Source organism: Poecilia mexicana, unplaced genomic scaffold (genome assembly GCF_051168715.1).
Source record: "Poecilia mexicana isolate PSO_F unplaced genomic scaffold, ASM5116871v1 scaffold_1, whole genome shotgun sequence".
Taxonomy (NCBI): Eukaryota; Metazoa; Chordata; class Actinopteri; order Cyprinodontiformes; family Poeciliidae; genus Poecilia; species Poecilia mexicana.
This window is the reverse complement of record NW_028263370.1, coordinates 9,125,398-9,144,233: the sequence shown is the minus strand read 5'-3', so window position 1 is coordinate 9,144,233 and position 18,836 is coordinate 9,125,398. Positions and strand designations below refer to the sequence as shown.

Sequence of the window (18,836 nt, the reverse complement as noted above, 5' to 3'; positions counted from 1 at the left end):
TCCACATCAAGATATTCAATAATTACCTGAGCTAAGATTTATGATCCCATTAAAGAGCTTCACCAATGTTCTTTTGCCTTAATCTCCCCTCAACCTACCCTTTTGTTCTCTTTTCTTTGGAGGTTTAATCGCCACAGTGCATCATGATCAAAGTCCACACGTGTACATATACCTTGGGCAAACACCCCACCCACTCACCTTGATGTGCCTCTTTTATAGTTGGTCCCTCTTCAAACAAATGACGAACACAGCTTCCAACATAGCTGCCATAAAAGCTGGTTTATCAAAATCTTTCAAATGCATTTCATAAATGTCACCAATGGAGCTTTGAGAAAAAAGTGTAGAAGTAGGTTCGGTAACACTTTATTTGAAGGGGGTTGAATAAGACTGTCATGACACTTTCATAAACATGACATAACACATGTCATGAAGATGAATAAGCCTTCATGAATATTTATGACTGTTGTCATAAAGCATTATTCGGTAAATAATGACACTTTTAATACGAAGTTGACATTATTCTAAATGTCTTTGTTATGACAACTTGACATTAACCAAGAAATCATTACTGTTTAAACTTTACCTTTAATAACATAAAGTTACCTAATTTTTAAAGTGCAATCATTAATTCTTTTATAACAAATTTATATCAGTAACGATTTCTTGGTTAATGTCAAGTTGTCATAACAAAGACATTTTGAATAATGTCAACTTTGTATTAAAAGTGTCATAATTTACCGAATGACACTTTATGACAACAGTCATAAATATTCATGAAGGCTTATTCATGTTCATGACAGGTGTTATGTCATGTTTATGACAGTGTCATGACAGTCTTATTCACCCCCCCTTCAAATAAAGTGTTACCGTAGGTTCCAACCTAAAATTTGGTTTTAATTACATTGAACTACGAGCTTAATTGTGGGATACTTTTTTGGTAAATCTATGGGGACAGTCAAATAAGTAAATCAATTTTATGTTTTGGGGTCAAAGCTAATGGGTCTTTTAAATCTAAGTGTCCTGGGTTTAGAAGAGTACACCTCTGTCTTTCAGCAGGTGTAGCAAACTGCAATATATATTAAACAAGACGCTCATGTAACTCCGTCGGCACAGAGCAATTATTCTATGCAAACAGATTATGCTGTTTTCTCTCTTGTATGTTTCTTCACAGTGTTTGATTCTGTATGGCCCACCTATACAAGTACTCCCTGGTGACTGAGTACTATGCTTTTCTATTGTATGTAATTTATATGTGCTTTCCAGAGGTAGAAAGCTGGAAAATAATGCCTAACATCAACAGACTACATGGACTCACAGTATTGACCGTTTCCGAGAATGACCTCAGAATCTGGCAATCTTTCATAAACCTGTGACACAACTGCATGTGTGCTTCGTGTTTCAGCAACACGCGAAGAAAGGCTGCCTGAGGTAAATACGTCTCCAGCTTCCTTCCCGCATGTCTTGTACTGTTGCTTAAGTCAGTGTTTCCCAACCCTGGTCCTCGAGGCACACTGCCCTGCATGTTTTAGAAATTTCCCTGCTTTAATGCACCTCATTCAGTTGATTGCAGTTCAGCAAAGACCTGCTAGTTGAAATCACCTGTGCTGAAGCAAGGAAACACCTAAAACATGCAGGGCAGTGTGCTTTGAGGACCAGGGTTGGGAAACACTGGCATAAGTAATATAATTTTTTATTTATTTTTTATTTTTTGTGCATTTTATGAAATTTTATATAAGACAGCATATACAGCACTCTAATATGTAATAATGTTTCTGGGGAACAATGCTGTTTGGAGAGTAATAATTTGGCATTGTCAAGGAGCGTCAAGGAGAAATCCTTGCCTTCACTTGAATCATTAATGAGTTATATGTCGAAGGGATAGCCCAGTCAGTTTCAAGATGGGTTTACCTTGCATGAGGATGACTTCCTGCCAGGCACTGCCGGGTCAACCCTGAAGAGATGGGACAAGAAGATGCTAAATAAATGGCTGACATCCAGTTGCTTAATTAAATCTGCTGTTAAAATGCTAACTCAGGTTCAATTACATTACAGCTTTATTCACCGAAGGCATCTAAATGTAGAAGGCTTCAAGAGTCACCAGAAATGTCATACCTAGCCTAAGGAGAAACTTGAGTGTTGATCAGTGATGTAAAATCTCTTTTTCGGACGAAAGCAATTTGTGCATTTAATCTGAAAATCAAAGTTCCAGAGCTTGAAGGTAGAGTGGAGACAGAAGTCAAGTTGCTTGAGGTTCAGCGTTTCCCCTGCCAGATGTGATTTGGGGTGCCGTGTGTCACCTGCTGGTTGTTCGTCAACTGTCCAACGTCAGCAAAACTGTCTGCTAGAAAATCTTAGCGTACTCCACAGTCTCTTCTGGTGACTTTATGAAGTTTGTCATTTCTAGCAGTACTCTGCCAAACGAAGTAATATCTGATTTGATAACCATGGTATGGATGTGCTTAACAGGCCATCACATATGATTCAGGTTAGGTCATATGATTCGGGCCCAACCTGAATTACATGGAAAATCTGTGGATTTTTGCTACATCATACTCAACAATACAGTCACTATTAAAGCAAGACTGGGCTTTGCTAACACTTCAGCAGAGCTATAGACTGATCACCTGCATGTTACGCTGCGTTGGAGCAGCAAGAGGAGGCCCAGCTACTGTAAGTGATATGCTGGTCAGCACATGGTCATACTTTGGAGGAGAGCAATATTTCTGTACTGAAAAGGATATCTTGTTGGGGTTTCTTTTTTGTTATAGTCAAATTTTCTGGGGAACTGAATTTTGGGTTCCAATTTAGATACAAGTCATATTAAACAAAATTAATAGGAATAAACACTCATATGTAACTCTTTGTACTGAGTTTATGAAACATAAATTTCACTGTTTGGATTTAATCAGTGTAAATTAACTTTTAAATAAAATTTTAATATGGAAAGATGCACCTGTAAACTTGTTTATGGCTAAACGCATAGGATTTCTAAAAATGATCTCATTCAGTATTGTGTAAATAAGAAGCTGAATTTCCCAGTGTATTTTACAGCCAGGCCATTTGCATGACTACCTTATTTAACTTCCTCATGAGCAGTTGGCACCTTGTCGGTAAGTGAGAGGCAGTTTTTCTTTCCATCTTGTTAAAGTGCATGAGCAAGGAGATAACCTCAATAGTATTTTCTTCCCGTAAACCCTCGAAATAAAGGCAAGGCACAAAATGTCCTTTTGGTGGGTAGATGTGATGGTCTAAAGGGAGGAAAGCCTAGGCACTAAGTGCAGAGGTGTGGCCCTCGTGACAGGTACATGGGAGGAGCTACCTGTGCAGAGCAGGCAGTCAGGACACATTGAACACAGTACACCTGTTGAACTTCCCAGGCAGTCTCTCTCTGTCAACCCTCCTGTTCTCTCTCACTGACCTGAGGAAAGGGGGACCTGACAGGCTCACCATGGATCCCAAGGAGGCCGGTGGGGGTGAGAAGGACAAGGAAAGACCGATAAAAAGAAGAAACCGGCCTGTGTTCCTGCGGTACCTGGAGAGGAGAAAGACGGACACTATAGTGGCCAATGACATAGCCAACGGTGACATCAACCTGGGGACGCTGGTGAGGAGGAGTCAGTCTGACAAGACGGAGTACAGCGCTAAACTTAAAGGTACAGCAGCTAAAGATGTTCCCAAGTGACAAAACTATAGCAACTAAAGTGTCTCAGTGCAAACTTATACCTGGAGATGTAATAGATGCATAACAGACAGGCTGTTAAAAACAGCATCCGTGGCTTAAGGGGGTGGGGGAATTTTAACACTGCACCTGCCAGTAAGTGTGCTCTGCTCTTTATTGGGCACCTGTTGTGTTACTATGTGCTAAGAAAGATACTCCCTGAGGGATGAAGCCACATATGCAAACTGTGCCCCATACCCGGGCACGGAGGAGTGGCCTTTCAGGTATTCCGGACTGACACATAAACAAGACATTAGCCAGGAAGACTGGAAAAAAGGAACATAATGTTATTTTTATAAATTCAAGACGTTGGAACAATGAGTCCCTTGAGCTGTTTCCATTTTATACAAATGAAAAAGATTCGACTTAAGAATGAAATTAACTTTAAAAAGCGTGGATAGACATGAGTTACAAAAGCAATAATAGCAACAATGGGGTCACAACTACAGATGAGCATGATTACTTTTAACACATATCCACTCTTCAGAAAAAAATTAAAAAACTGGCTCTGCCTGTCCTAGAGTGCAGTCAGTCAGCATTCCCATTTGCAGTCAGCAAGTGGGAATGCTGCACTTCAAGCAAAATGACATCAGCTGTCAGCAGGGGGGTTACAATCACTGAGTCAACTGAGGTATGTTGGCTTTCCTGCACCACTTGTTCCTCAGTTTCCTTTCCTGTGAACAATGTAAATCACATGACACACTGACCGCTGATGGTTTATAAAGTAAACGAAAAGTAAAAACATCTCAATGCCTGTTTCACAGGTAACTTTCACACACACTTATACACACACACACACTTATTTATGCTTGCCTTATCGGCAGCAGCTTTGTTTACCTGAAATAGGACCACTCTACTGCTCCTTTGTGCTATTTTCTAGCCCAGCCTGTATCGTGGTGGGCAGAGTTGTCAAAAACACACGCAGAGGTGTTTTCAGTAAACCATTAACCCCGCCCTGTTTTAGATTCAGCTGATGAGCAGCATTACATATTTACAGGGGTATTACCAATGCAAATATTGACAGAACGATGACTTCACTGAAAGAGGAAACATTTGAGCTGCTGCTCTTCAAGTCTGCTCTCATCTGCCTGTCAGGCAGGTTTGTGCAAAGGAGCCATGGAGACATGACATCAGTATGTCTAATCAGCTGTAGTCTTTGACATTTGTGATATGGCTCACCACCCAGGGCAACACAACTGTCTGGGAGTGGCATAAGCATCCAAACAAAGAAAGGAGAAAAGATGATCTGTCAACCTTTGGTCAAACACAAGGTTTTCTAGTCTTTCATACACACATTTAATCAAGAAAATATGGTTTTATACTGGGTTAGAGTCACTTATGATGGTTAGTACATCTTAAAGTGGCATTTTATTAATCATTCCTGTGCTAAGTTGGAAGACAAATAAAAAAAAAAACAAAACAAAAAAACGGGTTGCTTTTAAAATTTGGATCCTGTTTGAACATCTGTTGCCCAAATTCTAAAATACTAAGAATGGGCGGTCATGTAACAACCACCAGGATATCTTACCATTCCCAAAATCATCTCATCCACATCCAATGGCATCCAAATAAAGTAAAAAGTTCTACAATGCCCACAGACATTTGTAAGTTTTAAGCATTTTCAAATATGTGCTCATTCACTTGTTTTTGGAAACTTTCAATATGATTTTGTGGTTCCATCGGGTGCAAATGTGAATTGTTAAAGAAGCTTCCCTTCAAGATGGGAAAGAGAAATGAACGTACCATTCAACTGAGGCAGATCTGTGTTGATCCTCACACATGAAGAAATATATTCAAGAAAAAAACAATTTGCCCATATATACTTTCAGAGTATGGATTAAATGGTTCACAACAAATGGAACTGTTAACCATAAGGCTGGATGAGGAATAAACCTTTAAGGTTAAAAACAAATCTCCAAATAACTACAGCTAACTTTTCCTCATGAGATTATTGTCTTGTAAAAACAACACAAAAACAAAAGAGAATTGATTTTGTAAACTTTTTAACACAAATTTACTTAGGGAGCCAGTAAATGTGCAGCAGTTTTACATTTTAAGGTTTACATAAGGATTCATCAGCTTACATTATTTCCTGTAGGCCTTTGCAACAATTGGCATTTATTGATATTTTATGGTAACTTTAACTTTGTATAACTTAATAAAATAAACTAAAATTTAACGATGAAAAAAGTTCTTTGCTGTTACCATGTTGCCAATTCATGAGAATAAGAACCATAACCCACTTATTGCAACCAGCTTTTCTCCAATTTCTGTATGCTTTGTTTTCAAATTACATTTATTTGGCTTGATAACTTTCCTGTTGGTGTGTGGCACAATCCAAAGTATTATTTTTCCAAAAAGTGCAACACAATCCGTCAGGTTTTTTTTGTGCTCTTTCCGGACTAGCGCATTGGGATCCCTTTCACTGGGCTGAACAGAGAAAACCCTTGTCTCTGCTTTCATGGGAAATCCCGCACCTGAAACCAAACCAAACAGGATTCTGTCAAACTTAAAATGTCCCACCAGTTTTACAGTTTTTCAGTTTGGTAGCAAAAAGAAGTGAAGCTTTCATGACACAAGCTTTTTGTGTCAATTTTATAAAATTCAATAGTCACATTTCAGCTGGTTTGAAGTGACCAAACTCAAACTCTCCTTGGGCCTATTTTCTCACAGGTGCTGGTTTTCAGGTATGGGATCTTTCTTACAGACTGACAGCTAAATCTGACACATGACACTGAACTAGTTACTTATTATGTGTTTGAGACTTATTACTTAGATAGTATAATGTATTGTGATACAGGGTAAAACAAAAACAAAAAATTGTAACAATTGCAAAAGTCGGTTTGGTTTAATTGCAAATTGTGTAGCTGTAAAATGGAAGAAAGCAATCATTTAAAGAAAAAATCAAGAGAGGGAGCTGTATAGTTTTTATTTATCTGACCTGGTCTGAAGTCTGATAACCTTTAACTGGTTTTCTTTGAGGGTGACTCTATAGCTGTTTAGCTTCATTCCTCTTCACAACAACTCTGACCAGTTTCATTGTCACTGCTGAAATAAAGCATCTCATTGTATCATAGTTCACAGTGTGGATGGTGTGAACTTAATCTTTCAAATTCATGGTATTAATGTGAAAAAAATTCAATTTTGGTCTCAGTTGAGTTGAGCACACTCATGCACATTTGCTGCGTCCTCTACCTGGCTATATTCAAAGAGATCAAACTTTAAAAAATAAATAAATAAATAAAAAAGTTAAAATAAATAATAAAATTCTTCTCTGGCTTGAACTAAAGTTATTGCAACAACCCACTAATGTTAGCAGTATTATACAGCACATTCCAGCAACTGTGTGTCACAGTTTTGATTCAATAATTCTTTAAACCTACCCAACTTCTGCCCCATGCGTATAAACGCAGCATTTATGTAAACTGAAAATGATCATTGTGTGTGACTTGTTTGGCTGTAAAATAAATAAATAAATAAATAAATAATTTAAAAAAAATCTAATCTGGATGTGCACAAATCAGAAATCAGTAACGGATGTCTACAAAAACCCACCACAACCATAATGGTGTATTTTACGATCAAATTAAAAGCAGCAGCAATTAAAAATATTTTTTTTTAAATGTGACAGCGGTGAGCAAAGGTGTGTTTGTAGAACATCTCTCCGGCCGATAAGGATGTGGGTGGATTGTTTACATTGTTAAACTTGTGTCACGGGAAAAATTTCACTTGTAGAGGTAGGATTAAAAACGTTAGAATATTTGCATAACTTGGAAGAAAATGATTTATATAAGCGCCAAAGATTATAAGAGGATTGGTTTCTACAAGAGGATCCTGAAATAGACCTCAAAATCAACATTGGACGGACTCAACAGATACAAGTTCAAAGTTTAGCTCTGCTCCTGACCACCAATGTTTAAAATAATCACAGCATGCAGAAAACCTTAAACCAGACGTTTCTCAGAAATTATTCATTGAAGAAAGGACATTCATTAGATCATTATAAGTGAAATATTAATAATATTAGATAAACTGAGAAACGGCTACATGCTTAAAACATAGGATGATTTCTACCTTGGGCTCTGACTTTTTTTTTTTTTTTTTTTTTTTTTTTTTACTTTTCTTCAAACAATAAGTAATTTGCCATTTTTCTATATGTTTTAACCTGTTTCTTTAAATTTTGAAGTAAATTTAAAATAAAAAAAATGAAGAAATCTCATTCTGTAGCTGAGTAGTGTGACAAGAACAACAATCAAACCAATGTGAAATATTATCATTTTATAATACATATTAAAATATGAATGTGCAGACTATAATAAATGTCTTGCTTTCCAACTTTTTGTGGCTTTAAGTGTGAGTTGGCACAGCAACACGCAGTGTTGTCGGTAGAGTGAGGTCAGAGCTTTGTTTCTGCCATGTTAGTATTTTCCTTGTGCTTGAATTCACCATAAGGCTCTGCTGGGCACAGTCACATGATCCGTCCTACTGGGCTTCACCCAACAGGTCAAATATTATGTCACTTTTATCAAGTTACATTCTCCTACTTCTGTGCTTTCTGTTGTCTTTTAAATAGCAAAATATGGGGCAAGTATTGCACCTGCGACACATCTGCACACTTTTTTTTGTAGAGTATGTACTAGTTTTACGCAATAATTGAGAAGACCTTTGTAAACAATATAAATTCAAAATGGAATCGCTGAACAAATATTGCCAGATAGTTCTAGAACAATTTTCCAAATGGTACTTTTGTCCTCTGCCTGAACAAGATGTAAATCAGTCCTTGGTAAAAAAAAAAACAAAACAAACAAAAAAAAACTTAAACCCTTATGTGTTGCTTGAAGCAGATGATATTGTCATGTGCAGTCATGACAGTCCGTGTGCACCTACTCACTCATTCAGTGTCACTTAGTGGGTTTCATTATTCCTTTTTGAGTGTGAGTTTGGTGTGCCCCACAAACACTTTGAAAGATCTGAGCAGATGAGATGCCTGAGATCCTCACAGCAGGATTGCATCAGCAGCCTGATTAGTTTCGTAACCTGACACGATGCTCGGAGCCTTCTGCCCCCCCACCACCACCACCACCTTATTGCTCTCTGCATACAGAGGAGGAAGCAGCGCTTGGCATCGATTAGGCAGCGAGGAAGCATCGACGTTCCCCCAGCCTGCCACAGAACAGCCTCAGACTGTGTAGGCAGCAGAGCGTTTAAAAATAAAAAATAAAAAAATAAACGTGAAGCAAGTGAGCCTGACTGGCATGCTGAAGTGAGGCTCTCTGACTTTCATTTGAAAAAGATGAGATCACAGTGACATAGTTTCACTCTGGTGTCAAGTTGATGGTAGAAAACTCACAGAAAAAAAAAAATTAATTTGAAAAATCAATAATTTTTAAAAATTTAAATAGCAACAAAAGCACAACATTGCATTTCAATAATCTCTTGAGCTGTGTTTTTTTTTTTTTTTTTTTTTTTTTGTTTAGCCCATTGCCAGTTTTTCACCCTGTGATGATATCAAGTCAAATTGACATTAAATCAATTAACTTGGACTCATTTTTACGTGATCCTTGTCCCCATAGAGAAACTGATGCCTCATGACCTGTCAGCTCTCCCCTCTCCGGTGCTGGACGTGGAGGAGATTCGGTCCAGGAAGATGAGCCGCAGGGCGAAAGTGATAAAAGAACTTGTGCAAACCGAAAAGGACTACCTCACCGACTTGGAACTGTGCATCAGAGAAGTCGTCCAGCCTCTACGAGTGTTGCAGGTAGAGGAGTCTTAGCTTCGATGTGTCTACAAATTTAATAGTTAACCGATTTACATTCACCTCCAGTTAATCAAAGTTTAAATCCCTTCCAGTGTTACTGAAAGCAGATATTTGCTCAGTTGAAAAAGAAAGTGATTTTGTTCATATAAATCATCTAAAAATACTTAATTAGGTCATCTTTAATTTATTACAAATACAGTCACATATCTTATTTGCATTGTCAAAACTTGAATTATTGCGGTTTTTGACATTTCTAAATTGGCAAAGGTATTCTTGAAGAAAGTGCTTTTTAAATGACAAATTCATTACATCAAGAAAATTAAATTACATGGTTTGAAATACAGATGGCCAAGCTGTGCACATGCAAATAGGCTGACTGTTATGCATAACGCCGCAGTTCTTAATCAGAACAATGTCCTCCCATATTTTTTGTCAGGTTGTTGACGTAGACCGACTTTTCACCAACATGGAGACGGTGTGTGAGGTGTCTGCAGCTCTCCTTCACAGAATGCACACGGCCTTGTCTGACCCGGATCCAGAAGCAGTCGTCATGGGTACGTCTTTCACAGTTCCTGACTCTTTCTTTTTTCTTCCATTTATTGTTGGCTGCTAGCGACTAAAACAAAGGTCTTTTTTTTTTTTCTTCCTCATTTATTTTAGGGGATGTGTTTATCCAGGCTAAGGCAGCTTTAGAAGATGTATATAAGATTTATTGTTACCACCATGACGACGCCAACATGTCATTGAAGGCGTATGAGAAGGAGGAGCAGATAAAGCAGCATTTTACTACATGTGTCTTAGCACTGAAGTAAGTTTTACTAGATTCACTAAATAACTTTATTATGATCTACAACCTTAAAATTAAACTTCAGTCTGTAACTGTTTTTTTTTCTGTTGCAGAAAAATCTATGAGCAAGAGTAAGTAGAGTTTTTTTTTTTTAACAAAGATTTTCTCACCATTTGCTTTTTTTTTTTTTTTTTCTCTGATCCTTTACTGAGTCAAATTTGTGTTTCCACAGAGGAAAACCCAATTTGTTGGACATGGGCTCCCTGCTGATCAAACCAGTCCAGAGGATCATGAAGTACCCGTTGCTTCTGGGGGAACTTTGGCAGGCCACCCCTGAAGACCACTTTGACTATCTGCCCCTGCAGGAGGCGCTCACCGCTGCCAAGATCATAAACGTTAATATCAATGAGTTCAGGAGACGGAAAGATATAGGTATGAATTTATTCACATCCAAAAAAAAAAAAAGTTTATTTAATCAGTCTATTCAATAAATGTGTAAACTTGTTTTTTTATTCCCTGCCTGCCTTTTTTTGTTTTGTTTTGTTTCCATACCTACAAACATTAGTTATGAAGTACAAGAGGTTAGAAAATGACGAAGGCACGCTGAGGGGCAAGCTAAACAAGATTAACATCCACTCCCTCCGGAAGAAAGGAGACAGGTTTGCGGGATATCTAAAGATTCTCACTGGAGTCGAACCACAGGTACCAACACGCTGTTCCTCCTTCGCTCCCTGCAGACGTAGAAACAGATCAGTGGTTGGGCTCACGAGCCGAACATACCAGAGCATTCCCTTAACTGTGACTGTGTCTGCAGGTGAGAGATGAAGTGTTTGACAAGGAAGAGAAACTGTTCAGGAGTCTGGAGAAAGCTGTGAGGCAACTGGCCAAGAATGTTAACTGTTATGTGCAATATACTCAGGTGAGAACTGAGAGGCTGAAGATTCAGCCATGCTTACTGTACTGGCACCGTTAGTGAAGATGTCTAAAAGGCTTTAAGCTACTAAAACGACTCTTTTACTGAAGCTGCAGCAACATAGTCTGAAAACTCCACCTTTTAATCTGAGTCCATTTATGCTACAGGGAAGTAATCCAATGTTAGGAATGGATTGTTATTACAAAATCCCTTGTGGCACAGCCTCCATCATCTATCTGAACATACATTTGAAATAAACACAAAGTTTAGTAATGTCTCATTTGTACTCAATAATTTTTTTTTGTTTAGCTGGGGTTCAAAAAGAACGCCTGTTTCTTTTTCTCACTAGCCTGGATTCACATAACTGTGATATTGGTAATTTTGTTAAAAATTAATTCTTAAGATGGGCATTTTCTCCAAACTTAAAAATAACATATATAAAACATATATATGACCGCTTGTACAGTTCTCATAATAAACCTAAAAAATGGGATAGACTTGAGGAGAAATAAATAATCTTCAATATCCTGTCAGTTTCCTGAAAGCCTCCACATTTCTCTGCAGGAGATGGTGCCTGTTGCCGCTCAGAACGTGAAGGACATGGAAAACATGATTACGGATCCAAGCAAAGCAGACACAAATGGCTCGTCACACAAGAATGGCAAAGATCCTTATAAGTACTTTGTAAGTACAACTTTTGCTGCACTTTTGCAACAGGAATTTCTTTGTTTCAATTGGAAACTTCTCATCAGAGAGGTCAAAGGTCACATGTGGGGTACCCCAAGGCTCAATCCTAGGACCCCTTCTTTTCAATATTTATATGCTCCCGCTGGCTCAGGTTATAGCAGGAAATAGGATTAGCTACCATAACTATGCGGATGATACACAGCTCTACATCACGATGTCACCAGGTGACTCTGAACTCATCCAATCACTGAACAGATGCTTAGAACAGATAAATGTGTGGATGAGCCAAACCTTTCTCCAGCTGAACAGAAACAAAACTGAAGTTATTATCTTTGGACCGAAAGAGGAGCGAACTAGAGTCAATGCGCAGCTTCAGTTATTACAACTGAAAACCAGCGATCAGGCCCGGAACCTGGGAGTAGTGATGGACTCTGACCTGAACCTTCAGAGCCACATAAAGACAGTCACAAAGTCGGCCTTCTATCACCTGAAGAACATCTCCAGGATTAGAGGACTAATGTCTCAGCAGGATCTAGAGAAACTCATCCGTGCGTTTATCTTTAGCCGTATTGATTACTGCAACAGCATCTTCACAGGTCTGACTAATAAATCAATCAAACAGCTGCAGCTGATCCAGAACGCTGCTGCTCGCGTTCTCACTAGAACCAGGAAGATAGAGCACATAACACCAGTTTTAAAGCCCCTACACTGGCTCCTTGTAGCTCAAAGAATAGACTTTAAAATACTGTTGTTAGTTTATAAATCACTGAACGGTTTAGCACCAGAATACATTAAAGATCTGTTATTGCTGTACCAACCGTCTAGACCCCTCAGATCTTCTGGTTCTGGTCTGCTCTGCATCCCCAGAACCAGAACCAAACGAGGAGAAGCAGCATTCAGTTTCTATGCGCCACGGATTTGGAACAAACTTCCAGAAAACTGTAAAACAGCTGAAACACTGGGTGCCTTTAAATCTCAACTTAAAACCCACCTGTTTACAGTTGCTTATGGCAATTGATGCCTTCAATGTATTTGCGAGTGACTGGGAGTCATTGCGCGTATATAAAACCCTGTAAATTCTAGACTCTAACAGGTAACCAATTAATGCACAAAATCCGCGTAGGACAGCGAAAGTCCTAGCGCAAAATTTTCGCGAAACAGGCGGACGGAGCCTGGTGCTGCAAGGCTGGAGGCCTTGTCCTGTTAGGCTGCGGGGCCTGGCTAATACCCGTGTTAAGAAATGGAAGATCTGAGTAGATCATATAACTTGAATGGACAGGAAGTCCAACAGAATGATTTTATTTTTTCTTTTTATCTTTTTATTACTTTCTTTTTATTTTTCTTTCTCACTGTTTAAAATTATGTAAAGCACTTTGAAATGCCTTGCTGCTGAAATGTGCTATACAAATAAAATTTGATTGATTGATTGATTTGATGAACATATATTCATCGTGGGCATGAAAATCACATCAACGTTGAGCTTTTCAATGTTTTATTTGAACCATTCTTTTTTCCATGGTGGAATAAAAGTTAGTGAGACACTGAAAACCTTGTCTGACTTTTAAGGAATAAAACATTGAAATTTGTTGTGGATTTTATTAAAGCCACACAGGGTAAAAAAAAAAAAAAAATCCAACCCCACTTACATTTCAACTAATCTGGAAAAATTCTGGGTAGATATTTGGACCAGTGTTCTTAAAATAATGTGTCACGCTCATTTAAAGTTATTTGGTCCCTGCCTGATTTATTCAAGCCAAAACCAGGTTTGATTTTACTTTGTTGACATCATTGTCATGTTTGAACATCACTAGTCCAACCGTCCATCTGATGTTCTCTAAATGAGGTCAATCATTTGGTTCGTCTGTGTGGGCAGCTGTAGTTTTCAGTTGAGAGTGAATGTGTTGATTTTGAAGCAGGAGCTTTTCTCATTCAAAGTTGATCTTAAATTTGCTTCAGAAAATGAAAAAAAAAAAAAAAGTGCTTCACCGTGGGCGGTGACTCTGGTCTGCTGTTGCTTTCGATGTCTGAACTTTGTTGTTTCTTGTGTTGTTCTTGAACATCGTAACCAGCTTTCTTCCATGTTAGGTGACAGTTTGAGGCTTTTTTTTCAGACCTTAGCTAAGTTTAAGCACATTTAACTAACTTAAATATCTGCTTACTGGTGGCCTGTCCTGGGTGTACCCCGCCTCTCTCCTGTTGAGTGCTGGAGATAGGCACCAGCCCCCACCCCCACCTCGCAATCCCACAAAGATTGTGGATGGGTGGAAATATCTGCTTAGCATCGAGCTCTTCACAAACTGCACCGAGTGAGCTTTCAGACTTGTGTGCATCTACGATTCTCCCTTCCCTTCTCCTTCAGAAAGAGCGAATGGAGGAGTTGGTTCTGCTGCCCCTCACCTCTCTGCAGGGCATGTTCACCGCCCCGCAGAAGCTCATCCAGAAGCGTTACGACAAGCTGCTGGACTACTGCTGCCGCCTGGAGCGCTCCTCCTCTTTGTCATCCTCCTCCTCCACCTCCACCTTGTCCCCCACCTCCTCACCAGCGTCAGACGCGCCTCCTGGTCCTGCCAAGAGAGACTATGAAGCCATCAATGCTTTGCTAGTGGACGAGTTGCAGAGGTTCAACATGGCGGCTTATGCCATCCTGACAAACTGCGTGCTGTGTCTGGTGGCCCTGCTCAGAGGACTGATGGGTTGTGCTTTGGTTGGAGCTCCGGCTGTTCACCAGCTGCCTGTGAGAATCACACACACACACACACACACACACACACACAGCTTATATGCATATGTAGTTTTGTTCATTTGAAATTGATCTAACTTTTGTTTTTCTGTACTTTCAAGCCTCCTCTGTCAAACATGGCTGAAGTGCAGAACAGCATCATGGATGAGCTGAACAATCTGACATTTGTGAAGGATAATGCTCAGAAGTTAATGGAGAGAAAAGTCAGCTTTGAGAGGCAACGAGACAAAAAGACAGTGGTAAGACCATAGAAATAATCATAACTTTTAGGGTTTTTCTTTTTTTTTTTTTTTAGTTGAAGGGTTGCACAATGTTGCTCACATCTGATTGGGTACTTGAGACAAATAAAGGTTTGCCCGTGAAGGTTTTTTTTTCTACTTTCAAGCCGAAATCTCAGAACTTTACCTTTTCTTTTTTTTCTGTCGTCACACCAGAAAATTTACAAAATACACATTAATAAATAATCTCCCAATCTGAGTTACCTATGCAGTTTGATTTGTGCTTAGACGTGTGAAGCCATAATCTAAAACTCCTTCCTCTGGATGAATTCTCCCTCATGTACTGATTACTGACAACTCTGTTACGTAGCGCCACGCAGCAAATACCCACAGCAAATATTTACACCAACACTTCTCCGTACCGCTCTGTCTTCCAGGTGCAGGAGGTGCAGCATCAAACAGAGGAACAGCGCGCCTGGCTGCTGGCGGAGTACCCGCCGAACCGCCTCTTCCAGCTGAAGAGGAAGTGCAATGGCTGTCAGGAGCAGGACCTCAGCCTGCTGGAGGGAGAGCTGGTGGCCTTGTTGGAGGATACAGACCCTTTAGGCAGCAGCAGCCGTTGGCTGGTGCACAACGGAGGCAAGTGTGTGTGTTTGTGTGTATGAGAGAGAAAGCAGAGACTTTATTTAAAAAAAAAAAAAGATGACTGAGACTCCTTACTTTACTTTGTGACGAGTCAGCACACAAGAATTAGTCCCAGGAGCTGGCGTGGTGTCATGGTTGCTGGTGCCTCTAGAGCTGGTTGCCTCACAACAGATCCAACTCCATAGCTTGTCTCCCAGAATCAGCTGAGATATCAGCAACCGGTTGGAACAAACTGAACTCCTCTGCACTTATAGTACAAAGCGCTTTCCTCTAGGGATCTGGGGGTCACGTGAGATTACAGGGACTTTTTTTTCTTATGCTGCTCCCCGTTTTCTGCATATTAGTATTTCTTAGAGGTAGCTACATTCTTTACGGGCCTGGGATTTTCCTTTGGGAAAAGCAGCATTCGTGGGAAGCTGTTATACTTTCTGTTAGTAGCAGCTCTGACGTATATTTACACAAAGCGTAGCTGAGTTTAGGATTGTGCAAGTAAAACTTCTGCAGCCTCTGAGGTGCTGACAACCTTAATGTCAAAGGTACGATTAATCGTGGTTAATCGATTATTGAAATAATCGTCAACTCATTTAATAATTGACTAATTGTTACCTGGAATACTGGAAATGTCATTTATTGTGCAACAGTGTGAAAAGTCAGGTGCAACAGCTGCAAGTTAGATGGTAGCATGCATATTCTACCATGTAGCTTGGTAGAATATGCATGATACCGTGCAGCTATAGCATGCTTAGGTTAAAATAAATGTGCACCTGATTATTTAAAGAATGAAAGATGTACAAGATGTGTATGTGAGGTTGAAAAACAACAACAGATTGTTAACAAGAAGTAAAAAAAAACAACCTGCAAACATCAAGGATGTGCAAGTATCAGCAGTAATATTATTTGAAAGGAGAGATCTGTGCAAATAACAGCAGGGACGTAAACACCTACCGAGTTAGCTTGGAACAGTGATTGTTATAAAGTCTTCAAGCTGATGGGAGGATAAAAAAAAAATCACACCAGTGTGTCAAAAACAAATCACAAGAATCATGGATTATAACAAGTCACGTTACTCTGCCTCCATTAGGTGACAAAGGCTATGTCTACTCCACGTTCCTGAAGCAGTACAACCCTCTGAGGGACTCCCAGCGGGCGAACCAGAAGGCCAAAGAGCAGCAGCAGGCGCCTGTCATCACATATGAGGACTTTGACGACCTCAGCCTGTTTGTGTCACCCAGCAGCAGCGGCAGCATGCGCAGCGTCAGCCTGAACACCACAGACAGCAGCTCAACCCTCTCAGGTCTGCAGGGAGAGCTGGAGAACGCTGAAGAACAGGGAGAGTCGGTGGATGGTGACACCCAACAGGTGTGTGGTGCTGCCCAGGTGTTTCTGTTGTAGTTGTTCAATCATTACGGTAACGTTAGAATATTGTATTCTTTTAAAAACTGTAAGTTTTAAAGTAAAGATAATCGGTAGCCTTAGACTAACCAGTGGAAATAATTTCTTTGTCGACGTAGAAAACTAAAAAAACAGTCCCCCCTACTGGTTTAAAATAAAAATACACCAGATGTATGGGAAGTGAGAAAGTAAACTGTGTCCACACAAACAAAGATATTTGTTGCATTCAGTAACATCTGGACTATGTTTGTCTCCACAGTATTATGCCGTCTATGCATTTCAAGCACGCTGTGAACAGGAGCTGTCCCTGCAGGAGTACCAGCACGTCCGCATACTCCAGTTCTGTGACCTGGGCGGAAACAAGCAGTGGTGGTTGGCTGAGTCCAATGGACAGAAGGGATACGTCCCTGCTAACTACCTTGGCAGAATGTCATATGCATGAATCCAGAATGTAAAAATGACCAAAAGAAAGCAAGATTAATGGTTATGATGTCATACCCAACATTTTTTAAGTAAAATATCGTACATTTTGGATTCAAATATTTTGTAACTGTTCAAAATTACATATTTCTCCATTTTGAGTTTAATACCAAAGTCACGAGAAAAGTAACTGCAAGAGCGTGTTTATTGCCTTGTCGCATCAGAAGAGCTAATTTGTCTTGTTTGTAAGAAAACTTTCCACTTTTTTAATAGTTTTTTTTTTTTTACATTTAAAGCCTGCCACAATTATTGGCACTGCTGATAAAAATGTTATTAAAATGCTCAAACGAATGCCTATTATGGGGTCTTGATTACCCCCAACATACCACAGGTTCCTCCAGCACTCTAATGAGCAAGATTTGGAGTTTATTTTTGCTCCGTCACCCTCTTCACAGTGGATGATGGAAAGATAAATGTTGTTCCTTGTCTATCCTTTTGTTGTCAGACTTCCAGTTGTTTTAAGGTGTTTTATCATCTCTTTGATTTACAGCGAAGTTTAGGCAGCTTGCTATATTGTTATAATTTCCAACACATTCAGCTTACTTGCATGGCATGTTCTCTTGATATCCATTTGGAAGAGTAGATAAAAATGTCTTTATAGTCACATCAGTCCAAGAAACAGAAAGTCAGGGGTTACCAATTAAAATTTAGAACATCCCGATTATCTAAAAAAGTGAATTACAACTTATCAAAAAGCTGTAGTTACAGTTTAAACGATTTGTTAGGGGTGCCAATGACTCTCTAAAAGTATAAAACTTATTCACCACATCATAAATTTACTCAAATGAAAAGTTGGTTCACTGATTTTAACTTCCAGATATTGCAGCAAAAACACAATTCTTGAGATTTCTTTTTGTTACAGACTACTTGTGGTGCCAATACATGTAAAAAGCTCTGTATGCGGTAACATTTAAGATCAGAACTAAACAATCAAGAACAAAGTTTTTGTCTTTTTTTGCAACCGCCTTTTTACCCCCCCCCCCCCCAAAAAAAAACAGATCTGTTAACATGTTGAATTTCTGCTTTGTACTGAAACTGCACTTTCTAGATGTAAATGTTTTCAGGCACCATGTAAAACTGCTTTGTCTTTATATGAATGTAGTGCGAGAGCTCACCGTTGGTATTTAACCTGTCATTTGGTTCGGATGAAAGAGATGAAACCGCAGTGCACTTTGCTGAGCACCTTTTGTACCTCAGTGTTGTTTATATTGAAGTTATATGACCATGAAGTAATGTATGACTTGATTTAGAGATCATTTATATAAATGAAGAAAATTATGAAGAATATTTTTTATGATTTGTTCAAAATGTTTTGATTTGCAGAATTCATTTTTTTTTCTTAATTTTGAAACATTTAATAAACACAACTAATTTCTACATTTTTCTAGACTCACATTTCCACACGTTTTACATCTATGAGCCAGTGTGTGGATGGATGGATTGATGGAGGAATGAATGAATGAAGGAAGGAGATGGAACAATAACCGAGAAAAGGAAG

At 39.2% G+C, this 18,836-nt stretch overlaps 1 protein-coding gene across 2 annotated transcripts; it reads left to right on the top strand.

Annotated features, from left to right (window-relative positions):
* Positions 1-1,363: 1,363 nt before the first annotated feature.
* arhgef38 (Rho guanine nucleotide exchange factor 38) lies at positions 1,364-18,715 on the top strand. 2 transcript variants are annotated; one of them, XM_088003985.1, is made up of 15 exons: positions 1,364-1,428; positions 3,378-3,653; positions 9,292-9,476; positions 9,913-10,030; positions 10,137-10,284; positions 10,377-10,394; positions 10,496-10,695; positions 10,829-10,965; positions 11,078-11,182; positions 11,741-11,860; positions 14,223-14,597; positions 14,705-14,842; positions 15,259-15,460; positions 16,548-16,825; positions 17,118-18,715. In XM_088003985.1, exons 2-15 carry the CDS (start codon positions 3,449-3,451, stop codon positions 17,298-17,300), a joined length of 2,412 nt encoding a protein of 803 aa, XP_087860111.1. In that variant the 5' UTR covers positions 1,364-1,428; positions 3,378-3,448; the 3' UTR covers positions 17,301-18,715. The 2 variants fall into 2 exon arrangements, with proteins under 2 accessions (XP_087860111.1, XP_014855312.2); XM_014999826.2 differs by lacking the exon at positions 1,364-1,428 and having other exon boundaries at positions 3,135-3,653.
* Positions 18,716-18,836: the final 121 nt, after the last annotated feature.